General features: G+C 37.9%; 1 protein-coding gene across 1 annotated transcript in view; it reads right to left on the reverse strand.

Moving 5' to 3' along the window:
* NAALADL2 (N-acetylated alpha-linked acidic dipeptidase like 2) overlaps nucleotides 1–14,362 on the reverse strand; it is a 296,669-nt gene that overhangs the window by 184,014 nt on the left and 98,293 nt on the right. Inside the window, exon 5 of the mRNA XM_075157700.1 lies at nucleotides 12,527–12,677. Coding sequence (XP_075013801.1) covers nucleotides 12,527–12,677 — 151 coding nt within the window. The remainder of the gene's footprint in view (nucleotides 1–12,526; nucleotides 12,678–14,362) is intronic.

The following is a 14,362-nucleotide window of genomic DNA, read 5'->3' on the forward strand; positions in this document are numbered from 1 at the left end:
CACAGAATCATAGAATAGTTCAGGTTGGAAAGGACCTCTGGAGATCACCCAGTCCAACCTCCCTGCTCAAAGCAATGTCAGTTAGATCAAGTTCCTGAGGACCATATCCAGCTGCATTTTGTATATCTTCTCTGGGCAACAATCTGGGCAACCTGTTCCAGTGTCTGTCCCGACCCCCCATCCCCGAGTAAATATAGAATTCACAGTACTCATATAGTCAAAACACAATAAAATCCAAAGAAAAGGCAATGAAAAAACTAAAGCTAGGACTTTTCTCATCTTAAGGCGAGAAAAGACATTAACATGTCTATTCAAAAACTGATCCATAGTGAGGTGTGCATACTATGAGACAAACACCTCACTAAATCACAGTACTTGCATGCAAGTTTCTGTTGCCCATTTGTGCTGCAATACAACCATCAGGCAACAGTTTCTGTAACAGCTTCTATGAATCCTCCCTCTGTTCAGAGGATAATGTTTTTTAATTTTTTTTATTCTATGTAGTTGAAGGAGAAAGTAAGACAAAGGAAAGTATTTTAATAAACGCAAGTCCTGTAGAAAAAAATCATAAAGAACCTGACCCAAAACAGAACAGACATTAAAATTCAAGAATGATCTCTGCTAGGATCACAGAGATTTTGACTTAGAAATGAGTACAGATTTGTATAGCTGAAAATTACTTTATTAAGATTTATGTTACGATTTGTAAATCTCTTGCAATATTTCTACATATGCTTTAGGATTTGTAAATCTATTACAGGATTTGCAATTCAACTGTTCATCTTACAAAGCGAGTGAGAGATGTAACTAAATCCTATCTTAAAACACTAATTCCTAAATCAGGCCTTCAGAGTTCAGAATTACAAGTCCATTGTATAAATCAGAAGATAAATCCAGGCTGTAGAAACACAGATGTGTTTCATCTAACAAGATGAAATTGCCAGAAACTCAAAAAATAAAACCGAAGCTGTAGCTTCTAGAAAACATTGTTGACCAGCTTAAGACTACTGCTCCTGCCTAAGTGTCTTAAGCATGCTTCTTTTCTATGTTTTGGTATGTTGTACTAACAAACAAAAATTATTTAAAAAGCATGAGTAAATGGCTAACAGTTATGAAAGCTACTTAAAATCCATGGATGTTTTCCTCATTTGCATTCCGTTTTAGGATATTTTTTTAATTAGACAGCAGTCAAGCTGCACTTCTAGGTTTTCTCCAGTATCCTGAAGCTCGCAAGGTAATGCTTTCACTTAAAAAATAGAAGGCTAATATTAAAAAAATGATAAAAGCATCGAAGGACCTGAGGCTTACAAACCTAATATGACTACAAAGTAAAATTAACCGAACACAGTAGTAGTCATTTGATACCTACCTTTTTGGTATTACTGAATTTCTCACCTTCCCTCCCACCCCACCTTTTTTTTAAATAATCAGAAATACTTTTATGAAATTATCTACATAAACCTACAACTCTCCTTATACCTGAGTCACCTAATTTTTACTCAAGAAATATTCCATTCATACTATCTTCACAAAGCCTATATTCTTGCTCTCTGGGGAACTTTCAAAACATTCTCACAATAGTCCATGCCAGGTGACGTATCTATTTTTTCAATGGAATAGCAGCACATAATATTACTGCCCAGAGAAATATTTTGTCTCTTAGCAGCAAAACTCAAAGTCGCACCTAATACAGCAATTTTGGGAGGGAGCAGAGATAACTGACAAGAGAATTAATTCTTAGTTTTACGTCACCTTTACACTTCATTTACTACTACGAAAAGCAAAATGGATTTTATACTATGCAAAAATTACTACTGCCCAAGCTTTAACTGCTGAAGACTTGGCAACGTGTGGTTCAGTTCTCTCAGAGTACGCAAAATATTGCTGAAAATCCCTTGTAGTCATAGATTAAACTAGGCGTGGCAGAAATCGCACAGTGGGCTAGCTGAAAGACTGCTGATGCTCGGAAATCAAGAAAAAAAAAAAAACCCTAGGCATTTTAAAACATGAGTAGGCCAGCTGTTCTAAAATTAGTCTCCTTGTTATAAGCATTATTCCAGAAAGGAATAGATTGTCACCACGTGTCAGCTTTAGCTGACATCTGCTATAAGAAAAAAATTTACCTCCCAAGTAGGCAGCGCATTTGTTCATTACGTGTTTTGTAAGGGTGGTCCCTATTGCACAACATTTTAAATAAATGTGCAAATCATTATATCACTATTCTAAAAGATCTATGACTTCAACGAGGTTTTAAATAACCCAAGAGGCTTCACTCTTTTTTTCACTAACTCAATGGACCCACCTGTCAGCTATGTAAAATTAGCATATAATACGTATTGGAAGTTACAAACATTCTGTGCACATGCTTGTCCTAATTGAAATTGAAACAGTTATCAAAGTTTCAAAGGTTTATTCAAATCATTCTCATAGCCTAGTTTTGCACATGAAAAACATGTCAGATAACAAAAGCATCTGTTTCTCATTCTGGCATTGTACCCATCACACAGCAAATATTGACTGGCATCACTGCATACAGGACTACTCCAAAAGCACTGAAGAAGCTTTGTAAGCTGTGACTGCCTCCTTGTTACAGACATTCTCCCACATTTATGAAATTCTCTTGTATTGCACAGCTGGCACCTGGCCATCTCTACCCTCAAATACTTTTCCCAGTACTATCCCCTTCCCAAAATAAAGCTCCGTGCTTTCACAGAACAAACATCAGGGTGTTTTAAATTGTTTTAGTAGAGGAAAGGAGAGAACAGCTTTGCACAAGACTGATGCAGTCCCTTACATAAAGGAGTCTTGCAACTTTGTACCAGCAACAGTACATGAATCTAATGTCCCTTAAAAGAAAGAAGTCACTATGTCTACAGTCATATTGAGTGTACTTAGGCAATATGTCTACAGTGGTTCATAACATCACACCTAAAGACCATCCAGTGGAGGTTAACCAGACAGAGGAAGCTCCTCTTATCCATGGAACACCACTGGACACGATGCCCCACTCCTCTACTCCAAATGCATTTTGTAAGGCTACATTCTGCCATACCTAAGAAATCTCATCTACCACTATATCTTTCAATGTCCAAACTGCAGTAAAAAGTGTAGCTTGTGATACTGAGAAGCATGACAGAGGTCACAAATAGCTTAAGAGAGCACTAGTTAGAAGAAGATGTAAATGATGAGGGAGCTCACGGATGTCATTGTGAGACCATAAAAATCTTGGAAAGTTCATGCTGATGGGAAGGTTCACGAGGACATGATGAAAGCAAATGTCACTCCTGTCACCTTCAAGAAGGAGAATCTGGGATCAGCCTTACATTAGTCCACGGGAAGGTGATGGAGCAAATTATCTTGGAAATCATTTCCAAAAATATGAAGGACAAGGTCATTGGGAGTGGTATGAACGGATTTACAAAGGGGAAATCATGTCTGAGCAAGCCGATAGCTTTCTACTATGAGATGACTGGCAAGTTTGAGGAAGACACAAAACTGGGAGCAGTGGCTGATAGACCAGATAGCTGTGCTGTCATTCAGAGGGACCTCAATAATCTGAAGGAATGGACTGCCAGAAATCTCATGAAGTTCAACAAAGGGAAATGCAATATCCTGCACGGGGGAGGAATAAGCCTATGCACCAGTACCTGTTGGGGGACGACTGGCTGGAACGCAGAAACAAGATAGACAACAAGTTGAGCATGAGCCAGTAATGTGCTCTGGCAGCAAGGGTGGCCAACAGCATCTTGGGCTGCATTAGGAAGAGCGTTGCCAGCAGGTCAATGGAGGCGATTCTTCCCCTCCACTCGGCACTGGTGAAATGACACCTGGAGTGCTGAGTGCAGTTCTGGGCTCCCCCATACAGAAAAGACGTGGACGTCGTGGAGCAAGTGCAGCGAAGGGCCATGAAGATGACTATGGGATTGGAGCATCTGACACATGAGAAGAGGCTGAGAGACGTGGGATTGTTTGTTCTTGAGCAGAGAAGACTTGTGGAGATCTTATCAATGTGTGCAAATACTTGATAGGAGTGTGGAAGAAGACGGAGCCAGATTCTTCTCCAGTGGCATTCAAGGAATGGACGAGGGGCAACAGGCACAAACTGAAATTCAGGAAATTCCCCTTAAGCATAAGGAAAGCTATTTTATTGGTGACGGGTGGTCAAGCACTGGAAGAGATTGCCCAGAGAGGTTGTGGCATGTGCTTGGAGATGCTCCAAACCCGACTGGACAATGTCTTGGGCAACCTACTTTAGTTGACTCTGCTTTGAGCTGGCAGCTTGTCCTTCAGCAATCTCCACAAGTCCCTTCCAAGCTCAAGCATTCTGCGATCCTTTTCTCCTGTGCTAAGGGCTGCGATGCCTTTATTGACATCAGCATCAGAGACAACCCAGCCACTCCATGACACTCCATGCTCTGGAGTGCACTGTCACTAAAATCACACACCTAGTGTGTTTAGACAGTTTTAACCACATTTGATGTACACATACGGTTTACTCTGTTGTCTCATAAACGTCCTTCACCACTCATGTTGTCCTTAGCCAACCAACTAAACCATCATAACAGTTTCTCTCTTCCTCCCCGCTGCCCACCCGCCCCTTCTCAATCCCTCTGGGTAGAGCATTCTTCAGTCTCTGAAGGGAAGGAAAACAGTGCAAGTCTGGCAAAAACTCTGAAAAGTACAAGCAAAATGCTTCTGAAAATTGGCCAAACCCAAACTGTGATGAATTACTTATGTCTTTCAGTGTTCCGCAGAATAGTAATAAAATATGATAGTACACATTTATGTAACGAAAAAGTATTTTCCACATCTCCATTTTAAGATGATTAGGTTTTCTTCTGCGGGAGTTTCTACTTGTCTGAAAGTAGGAAGAGGTACTATTATCTTTTTATGCAGCTGCTGAATATGGTAAGCAGTGGGCTGGAACAGAGATCAAGTCGAATTAAAGATGGTTTGGTTTATTCTGGCTTGCAGTATTCAAACTGCACTAGAAAAAATTCAATTATAAAACTAATTACATCTTTAATTGCTTAAACAATCAGCCAGCTGACTTAATGGTGCTCTTGATACTAATGCAGGTGCACCTGCAGGTGTTAACTCTGCAATACGCAAGAGTTACATTGTAGTATCCCAACTTGGGCACAGGAGCGCTAGGAGGATAAAATACCATTGTACATACATGCACATATGTGGGAAAGTTAACCAAGCTTTATTAGCAAATACAATTCCTTTATTTATACATATATAGCTACTATCTGCTCTATCTTCCTGTGAAGGGTACCTAAACTGCTTTACAATCATTCTGGTTCTCACATTTTTCCCTTTAGCTTCTATATGGATAATATTATTGGTGGAATCTGACCAGAATTTGTACTTTGAAACAGTTGTATTTCTGGCAAGTACAGCAGCATTACTAACTAGTACCACCTACCAGAAATGCCTGCCTTTTACTCTGAGGTGTCATCTTAGCAGTACGCTTGAGTAAAACACAGTCATCTCCAAAACAGGTATTTGCTTTGTACATACAAAATAAATTAGGAAAAAGGCACAACTACTAGTGAATTGGGCCCATTATTTTCAAAATGTTCAGTCACTTAATCCTTTTGTCTCTTCCCTATATTTTATCAACTTTTAAATAGAAGGGAAAAGTTCAATTTTTTAAAATTTAAAGAGGAAATGAATGGCTTTTTAAAATCCCCTTTCTGCGTACAAAACTAAACACTAAATTCAGCCTAAATTCACAAATATATTCTGCCTCCCAGCATTTTTTTTAAACTAATTTAACTCTTCATTGAAAAATTAACAGCCAGTTTTAAATCTAAAGTGCCTGAACAGTCATATTAAGAGAGAATTTTTTAAATCTTGACAAGTCTATTTTTTCAGAATGTACAATATATCACCTGAAATGGAAGATGGTGATAATTAGACTCAACTATTAGAAACACCGGAAAAATAGGCCTAGGACACTGCGGTTGTTTTGCTGTAATACTACAACCAGAGCTTCTGAGCCTTCAAAAAGAAGTCCACTCAAAAGGTAATTACCTACTGTTCTAAGCCCTTTCTGGATCCCCAAACACCAGCAATACCACTGTTGCTTGCTTGCAGTGGGGAGGTGTCATCACCAACTTGATATCGGTCTAAGCAAGTGTTTCAGTTGCAGTGAAAAAAGAAATGTGTTTACAGGCTGCAATTCACAAAAAACTTAAAGTGACTGTATTGGTTTGCTTTTCTATGTGTGTTTTTGCTATAAACTCAGATTTCAAGCACAAATACTGCTAAACTTTCCTGCCTATCTGCTAGACACTGCTGCATGAAAAAATCTCAAGTAACATTAGCTTAATTGGGTTCTAAAAGAAAACAACTCCCATCTGAAACAGAAGCCACTGGAAAAGGCTGTGAAAGATACAGGATTAGAAGAAATCACAGTAATGCGCAGAGAAGGGCACTGAGTAGCAAATGACCAGCAACAGAGAAAGTGGTCCATAAAATTGGCCTCTAGCTAACAGTCAGTTCAGAGCTTAGCTGATTCTAAAAATGGATCATGATATATCGCTATGTGAGCAAACACAACTATTCTTCCCTCTATCTTTGCAAACAAAAGTAATTCCTTTCCTCATCCTTACACATAAATCTAGTAAAATATTTCCTCAATATCCTGTCTTGGGTCTCATCTGCTTCTTAACAACCAGGAGTTGTATATGGGAGTGCAATGGAGTCTTCACAAAACTCCCTGATGCTATAAAAGCAGCTCCCCATCCCGGATTCTCAGGCCATGCAAAGACAATTGATTTAAACTAGACTCTGCAGGCACCCATGCTTTTGTAGTAGCAGATTCCAGTACACCAGCTAGACTTACTGCCATACCGTGATGTTTGCTGTTTCGTGAGCACATAATAAATTAGCTCACTCGCACAAATTATGTTGAGCTGAAATTTCATGTCAGTAAAGCTATGGCACGAATATTTTCAATCATGATTGCACAAAAGATTTAAATATGCTAAACTCACTTCTGAGTTGACTAGCTTCAAAAATTTAATCTGGACACCATTTAAAGTGCTATTTTTGCTGAATGAGAGACAAAGTAGCTTCACTGGAAAATGTTCTGTAGGGAGTCAAGGCTGTTTAGTAGTTTGAAACTGTCTGAGGAGTCCTCTCCATCTTCTAAGGTGTCAGGAAGTATTTAGGCAGTATATTTTCTGCAGTACAGGAAGCGGTGTTTACCACTTGTACATTCCACTACTCTTTTAAATTCACTTTTTTTTAATAATTTTCTGTTTGAAATTGAGAAAAGTTTTGATCATATGGTTCAGTATGGCATTTGCAACAATCAAATGATACAAACGTTGCTAGCAAGCTATTGCAGTACCATTGGCAGTAATTTCTCCCCTCCTCTTCTAATACTCTGATAAAATCACTGCATTTTCAATTCAAATTTAGTTCCTCCCCCCAAGATAAAATTACAGGCAGCTTAACAGAAGATAAAATGATATCTAATATACAACACAGAGGTCCACACACTCAAACCTGTGAGCCTAAAATATCTTGATGTCTAACTGATTTTCTCAGTTTTAAATACATGCAACGCTAACTGAAAGCTAGACAGGAGGAAAAACTAAAAACCACAGCACTCAAAAACTCAGAGCACATAATTTGGTACTTAAATACAAATTTAGTTGCTTTATTGTATCCTGCGAAATCTGAAGAGGCAGATCATGGATTCAGATACCTTTTGAACCCTTAGTGCTAGAGGTATTATTGAAAATCTGCTGAAATTATTACTTACTGTGCTTACTATTCAAAAGCCAGTATTTTCTAAAGATTTACCTCTCTATTGCGTTAGCATAGATTTTTTTCATACACAAAATAACGCAGTATATCAGATAGAGCAATGTAGCTGGTAATGATAAAGTGTGTGGGTTTTTTTATGGCAACCACTAAAATTATGTCATAAGTAAAAAATAAAATGATCAAGAGTATATGTAAATATATATACGCACACCCTTAAGTTAAAATATGGCACTGTAAACTTTTCCTTCTCCCCAGTTGCAGTCTGCCCTTAAGGAAAATAAAACAAAACAAAAAAACCCAGAAGCCTGAATGTAGACTGTCATTTTACACCAAGTTATCTTTGTATTTCGTTTATCTGATGTTATTAGTAGAAAGTAAAGACAAATTTTGGGGAAGAAAAAAAAAATTCCCACAATCATTTCCAGTGCTGCAAAAGCAAGCACAGGAAAACTATCCTTGTAACTGTGTTTTGTTCTTTAAAACAAGCAAACCAGGGCCGAGGACATCTTGTAAAAAGTCATGATGATTTATAACAAAACATTTTAGAACATATGTTGCATATGCATGCTTAAAACTGTTACACAACGTGCTATTTTCCAGTTAACTTCTGCTCAGCTGGTTGCTTCAGAGGAGTAAAATACCATGAAGTCAAGGACAGTAAGGACAAGCTCAGATAAGAGGCAGGAAGCACATAAACATATAGAATCACAGAGCTGACTAAAAATAAAGTAGGCATACATTACTATCACAGCATGTACTTACTTACCCATATTCCGAGTAGTAGTAATAGTTCCCTGTCTTCACTGCAGAAGAACTGGCTAAGCTCAGTTAAAGAATGACACATGACTAAAGAAGTAAAAGCCATGGGCTTTTTATGATGCATATTTGGTGTTCTTTAACTTTTGCCGTAATTTATCAAAACATGGAGAACACAGTGTGGTGGGTTAACCTTGGCCAGCTTCCAGACGCCTATCTAGCTACGCTCTCACTCCCTCCACTCAACAGGATAGGGGGAGAAAATAAGATGGAAAAGCTCATTGGTCAAGATAAAGACAGGGAGATCACGGCATGGGCAAAACAGAGTCAACTATTGTCAATTAAAATAGATTTGGATAGTGAGAAACAAACCCACAAAGATTAAAACAGAACCTTTGCCCTGCCTTTTTCCAGGCTCAGTTTCACTCCCCTGCCTGTCCTGCATTCTTGTCCTGTCTTAAATATGTTTTCAGAGGCACCACCAACTCTGTCGATCGGCTCAGCCGTGGCCTGCAGTGGATCAACACCTCACCGATTCCTCGTCTTCCTTGCCCCTTCCTCTGAAATCAAATCCTATTAGCAATGTTTGAGGAATGCTCATGTCAATTCTTCTGCCTGAATAATGTTCACTATTCACAACTCTAGGGACACTGTGTATTTCCCCTGTGTTACTGATTTTTCACCCAAATCCCTGTATTATGGTTCACATGACTAGCTGTTAACAATGACCTGAAGCATGGACTACCAAATATACCACTTTGCGCAGTGGTATAACCACTGCATAACAATTCTCTAAAACAACATTACACTTGAAACTCCAGCTGATAGCATAAGATTTTACAGCTGTTATATTTCAGCATTTTTAAGCTCACAATATTTTCTGTGATGCTGTCTGAATTCTTCATGAAATAATTTCTACTCCACCACTGCACAGATAGGGATTCTATTATGAATCTTATCTCAGGGGCAGGGTTCTTAATACTTATCACAATGCCACTTTTCTATTTACATACTAGGATTGACAAATAGGTTCTACCCATATTTTTGTTTACTGAGCCATTTCCTGTGTGGAGACAAATTGGATTTAAAATGGCTCTGAAGTATAGCAGTGGAGAAATCTAATGTGTCTGTGCCATGAAAAGGTAAGTGAAAGGAAGTGCAGCATTCAAAAAGTCAAAATGGAAAAAAAAAGTAGACGGAGGAAGTCACTCAAGTTTTGTATTATTCTTCTACACTTCACTTTCAGGATAATTTTTGCCACGTAAGTCTCTTATCTCCCTCTCAAGCTTCTTAATCCCATATGTCTAATACCTTGAGTCCCACCAACTGGCTCGGCGTCATTTCAAAAGCAGGAAGATAGAAAAGAAAGATTTCTAAAGAAAGAAAGAAAGATTTCTAAAAATGGAGGACACTAGTCTTTGGCAATCAGAATCAGGAAGACAGAATTGACGCTCAAAAAGGCTCATATGATTGTTGATATGACATACGATTGGGAGAGTCTTAAGAACAGAAGAATTAAATTATCAAACAAAGCAGAAACTTTTACAAAAGTGCTGTTGACTTCCCTTTCCACATCATTACTTTTTCCCTTTATTAAACAGAGATCAAAAAAATCATTCCACTCATAGACAGCCAGCATCTCAAACCCATTCTCAAGTGATTTCTGTACATTCTAAAATAATTCATATGCAGAAGCACAGCATTTAATCTTCATGAAACAGAAGATTTGAGCTAAAATCTCATGAGAACACCGAAGTTCTCTCTGAACTATTACATAAACCCCATTTTAAAATGTTGTCAACTTTGAGAAGAGATCTGTAAATGTTATCATTTCCTGAAGATTTTTTTTCTAGGAAAAAACTTGAAGCAGTCCAATACTCTGACGCCACAGAGAAATTTGTTTTCAGACTAAAAGAATGTGAGAAACATAGGCAGCAGCATGAAAATACAAGTTTCCTACCTTTTATTCACATAGTACAAGACTAACTTTGGATCACTCATCTTACTAGAAATTTCCTAGTCAAAGGGAGAATGGTGGTAGAGCAGTCCCTGAGATTGTAATAGTAACAGTTCTTTTGGCGATGTGTGAAGTGCAGATGGTATCAAAGATATGCCAATAACTTAAGCACGAGCTTCCAATAAAATCTCTTGTAGTGCATGTTATACTCTGTGAATCAAAGTGATAGGGGCAACGCTGGGTATCTGGCACTTTTATTCTACATCTAGTCCGTTTAACTACCTTATAGGCAAGCGCATTCCTTGGGCAAAAGTCTGCGCTCCAGATGTATTTGTGTATTTGTCTCAGGCACAAGTTACCTCTAACCAAATTGGTTCGTAGTCTCCAGAGAAGAAAATCATCATCACAAACACAGAAGTTATTTCCATACCTTCCAGTGACAGAACCGTAAAAAAGAGTTTCCTCAAGTTTTCCTATGAGCTCTTTCCATCTCATCATTGCATCCAATGCCCAAAACATAAATAATTTTAGGAACCTGATAGCCTATTCCTGCTTATGAATGTTGCTCAGAGATTTAAAACCACAGACAAGCCACACTAAGGGCTCTAGTAGAAACCATCAATGTACTTACAAGGATATCACCATTTTCCATATAATTAAGCTTCTTTTTCTCAAACTAGAGATTGGAATGCACACTGCCAATGAGATCCTTTACTGACAGAAAACCAACGCATAAGGTTTAGACACCGAAGTGGAATCTTCATGTTGGTGTATCTGTTTTAATTAGCTTTACTTTTCATGAAGGGTAAGTAAAAGATTAAGAAGTCAGCCAGACAGATAAGCAACAAACTGTTTTTCAAATAGCTCCATGAAATGAGCAAGAATAAAGCTTGAAGAGTGTTATATTTACCTCTGTAGCTCCCAGGGCACTTTTAAGAACGCTGGGTCAGGTACACTGAGACACTGAGAAAATGTGCAATTTCTTTCCCACTGAGCTGTCAAGGCATTCATGCTGTGAATAGCTAACACTCTTCTTTGACAACCAGGCAAATATTTCTATTTTCTGCCATTCTAGTCATGAAGTATCTCAGTGTTGCCTCAGTTGATTTAGTGCCAATTCAAGTCAGACTTTAGATGTCTGAGCTAGTAACCGGACCAAATATTCTTGATGAAGCCTTGTCACAAACTCATAGACTGCTGCTTAATACATTTCCAAATAGTTAGATAGTAAAAAAGGCTGTAAAGCTGAAAAGGCAGCAAAGAAGCAGAACACACATTCACTGAACTGCCAGAATGTAGATTTAAGTAGTGCATACAAGTCAAATATGCTGCTGCTTCTATTCATTGTTAACATTGCTTTAAGAAAAGCTTAAACTTTTAAAAGACTACGTAATTCTTTAAAATCAATTCTTTATTTTCCATACTTTGAAAATACATGCATTTAGAGAAGCATAATTGATAACCAAGTCTATCCAAGCAGAACAGAGACAAGGCTAAATGAACACATCCTATTCAAGTGGTAATTGCACAAAGATACTATAAACATTAATTTTTCTTAAATCTTTTCAAATATAAATTTCTGATTACATTGCACTTGCACCTATTGACCAGAAGTTTCCATTACCAATACCATAAAAGTGGAAGGCAAAATAAAGGGAAGAACACTTCTTTCAGTGGGGACAGATCCTGTGGAACCTGCTCAGAAACCACTGGGTTAGTACTTCACAGCTTTTTTTTTCATGGGATAAGAATAAGCAAGCAGGAATAATGGTTCAGTGTGTGAATACACAAATACAAAAAGCAACAAAATAAATTATTTAGAGTACAGACTTTGTGCCAAGAGTTTAGAATAAAGCACTTTTGAGATTAGATTCCGTCCTTTGAGCCATGCTGCATTACACGGTGTTCCCCTACTCAGGGTTTTCTATTTCAGGCAGGATTTGGTTTAGTGTTTTAAGTCCCATACATACAATCTACAGAGAATTAAAATATCCATTAACTGAATATGCTTTGAACAGTACTTACCAATACTGGCATAACCAGGTGTTGATGGATCTCCTCCGCTGTTCAAGGAAACCATAAAAGCTTTATCAGCAAGATCTGTAGTCTTTGGTAGGTCACAAGGATCAATGTAAAGAAGAACACCACCAAACCCTGCATCTTCTAACAGAGAAAGCTGAGGGAACAAAACAGCACACGACTCTTAACAAGAACGACATCAGAACACATTATTATTTATTTCAGTTAATGTTGAGATACAGAGCATCAGGCTCTCACCATACTATGCTCTGTACAACCAGAATAAAGACAGGTGCAGTTCCAAACTGTTTGTAATATAAATATAGCAGCTATTCTTTGAAAAGACAAAATTAAACCCCCAAAAAACTAATTCAAACTCATGTTTCCCAATTAATGTCAAAAGCTACTTTGAAGGCCTAACGACAAAAAGAATTCTTACTTTTAAATTAAATTTCCTCAACTGCATGTTGAGGAAATGCAGTGTTAACACTCACTATGACTGCATTTGAAATTTGCAACTGTTCCATCTTCACCTCTTTTATTGTGATAGTCAGACAAGGCTGGTGTGTTGGAGATTATATTCAGATGAGGTACTGGCCAGGATTCAGCAAAGTACACAAAGAGATACGAGTAGAGCCACCCTTCTCCCTACTCATTGGACACTTGCTAGACTTACAACCCTAACATATTTTCATGTGGTATAAATACCACTTTGAAAATGCCTTAGTTTTGAAACTAATCTCATTAAAACGTCTTGAGTAGGTCTTCCATATTTTCCATATTATTAGCAGTATGACATTCCTGCTTAGGTTACCTCTTCAAGGACATGCATAAGCGAGTACAGTGTACATTTGCATACACTGGCATCAGTCTTGCACAGGATTTCTGGACAGAGGTACTCTTCAGTTAAGAGAGAAAACAAAAGGAGTTCCTAGATTTAAAAAAGGCCGTCTAGCTTACCCAAACCTTGCAGTCTGCCTCCTGTCAGACAGACAGCTTTTACTCTGTCTTATTAGAACATCACAGCTTGAGTTGGTAATTGTGATTAGCCTTTCCAAAAATCTGTAGAATTGGGGAAGCAAACCGGGCAAAATTCCCCAAGGACAAAAGCATCCAAGCACCATGACTTGCAGCAGCCTATACCTCAATTTTGACTGAAAAAACCTCAGTTTTCCCTTTCATAGAGGGGAATTTTATTCTGAATCAGATAAAATCAAATTGTAATTTGGCAAATACTCCCATGAAATGAGATGACCTTTCTGTGTAATGCTCTGCATATTTGGAATTGACTGAAGATACAACAATGACACAAAACTATATTAATTTTTCAGACAGAAGTAATTCTGGTATTTAAGGATTATCTTACTATTCACTGTGCTCTACTGATGACTTTCCAAATGGTCTGAGGAATGACTGCAAGTATATGATATTTCTGGACTACACTCTGCTTCTGTAGGAATCCGAGAACTTGTTACTATACCTCCGTTTCTCAGTTCAATAGTCCTTCTCCTTCTGTCTTTTAGACCCTTCATTTTTTTCTGTGTGTATATGTATTTTCAATTTCTCTCCTAGCTGCTGGTTTTAAGGCATGTTTATGCATAGTTCTTTGTGGGTTTACAGGTATGTAAATTACATGAATATATGGCATTCAGTTTAAGCCTCAAAACCATTTGATGTTTAGTTCAGCTTTTCTTGAAAGTTAATACAGAAAAAAATGTATAAAAATAGCAGCCTACTATTTGCCATTTCTATAAGTAAACATATCTAAGATTGTGATTTGCCAAGATTTTCACACTATAATCTGAATTCAGATAAACAGATGCAAATGAACCTGTGAATCAC

Source organism: Calonectris borealis, chromosome 9 (genome assembly GCF_964195595.1).
Source record: "Calonectris borealis chromosome 9, bCalBor7.hap1.2, whole genome shotgun sequence".
Taxonomy (NCBI): Eukaryota; Metazoa; Chordata; class Aves; order Procellariiformes; family Procellariidae; genus Calonectris; species Calonectris borealis.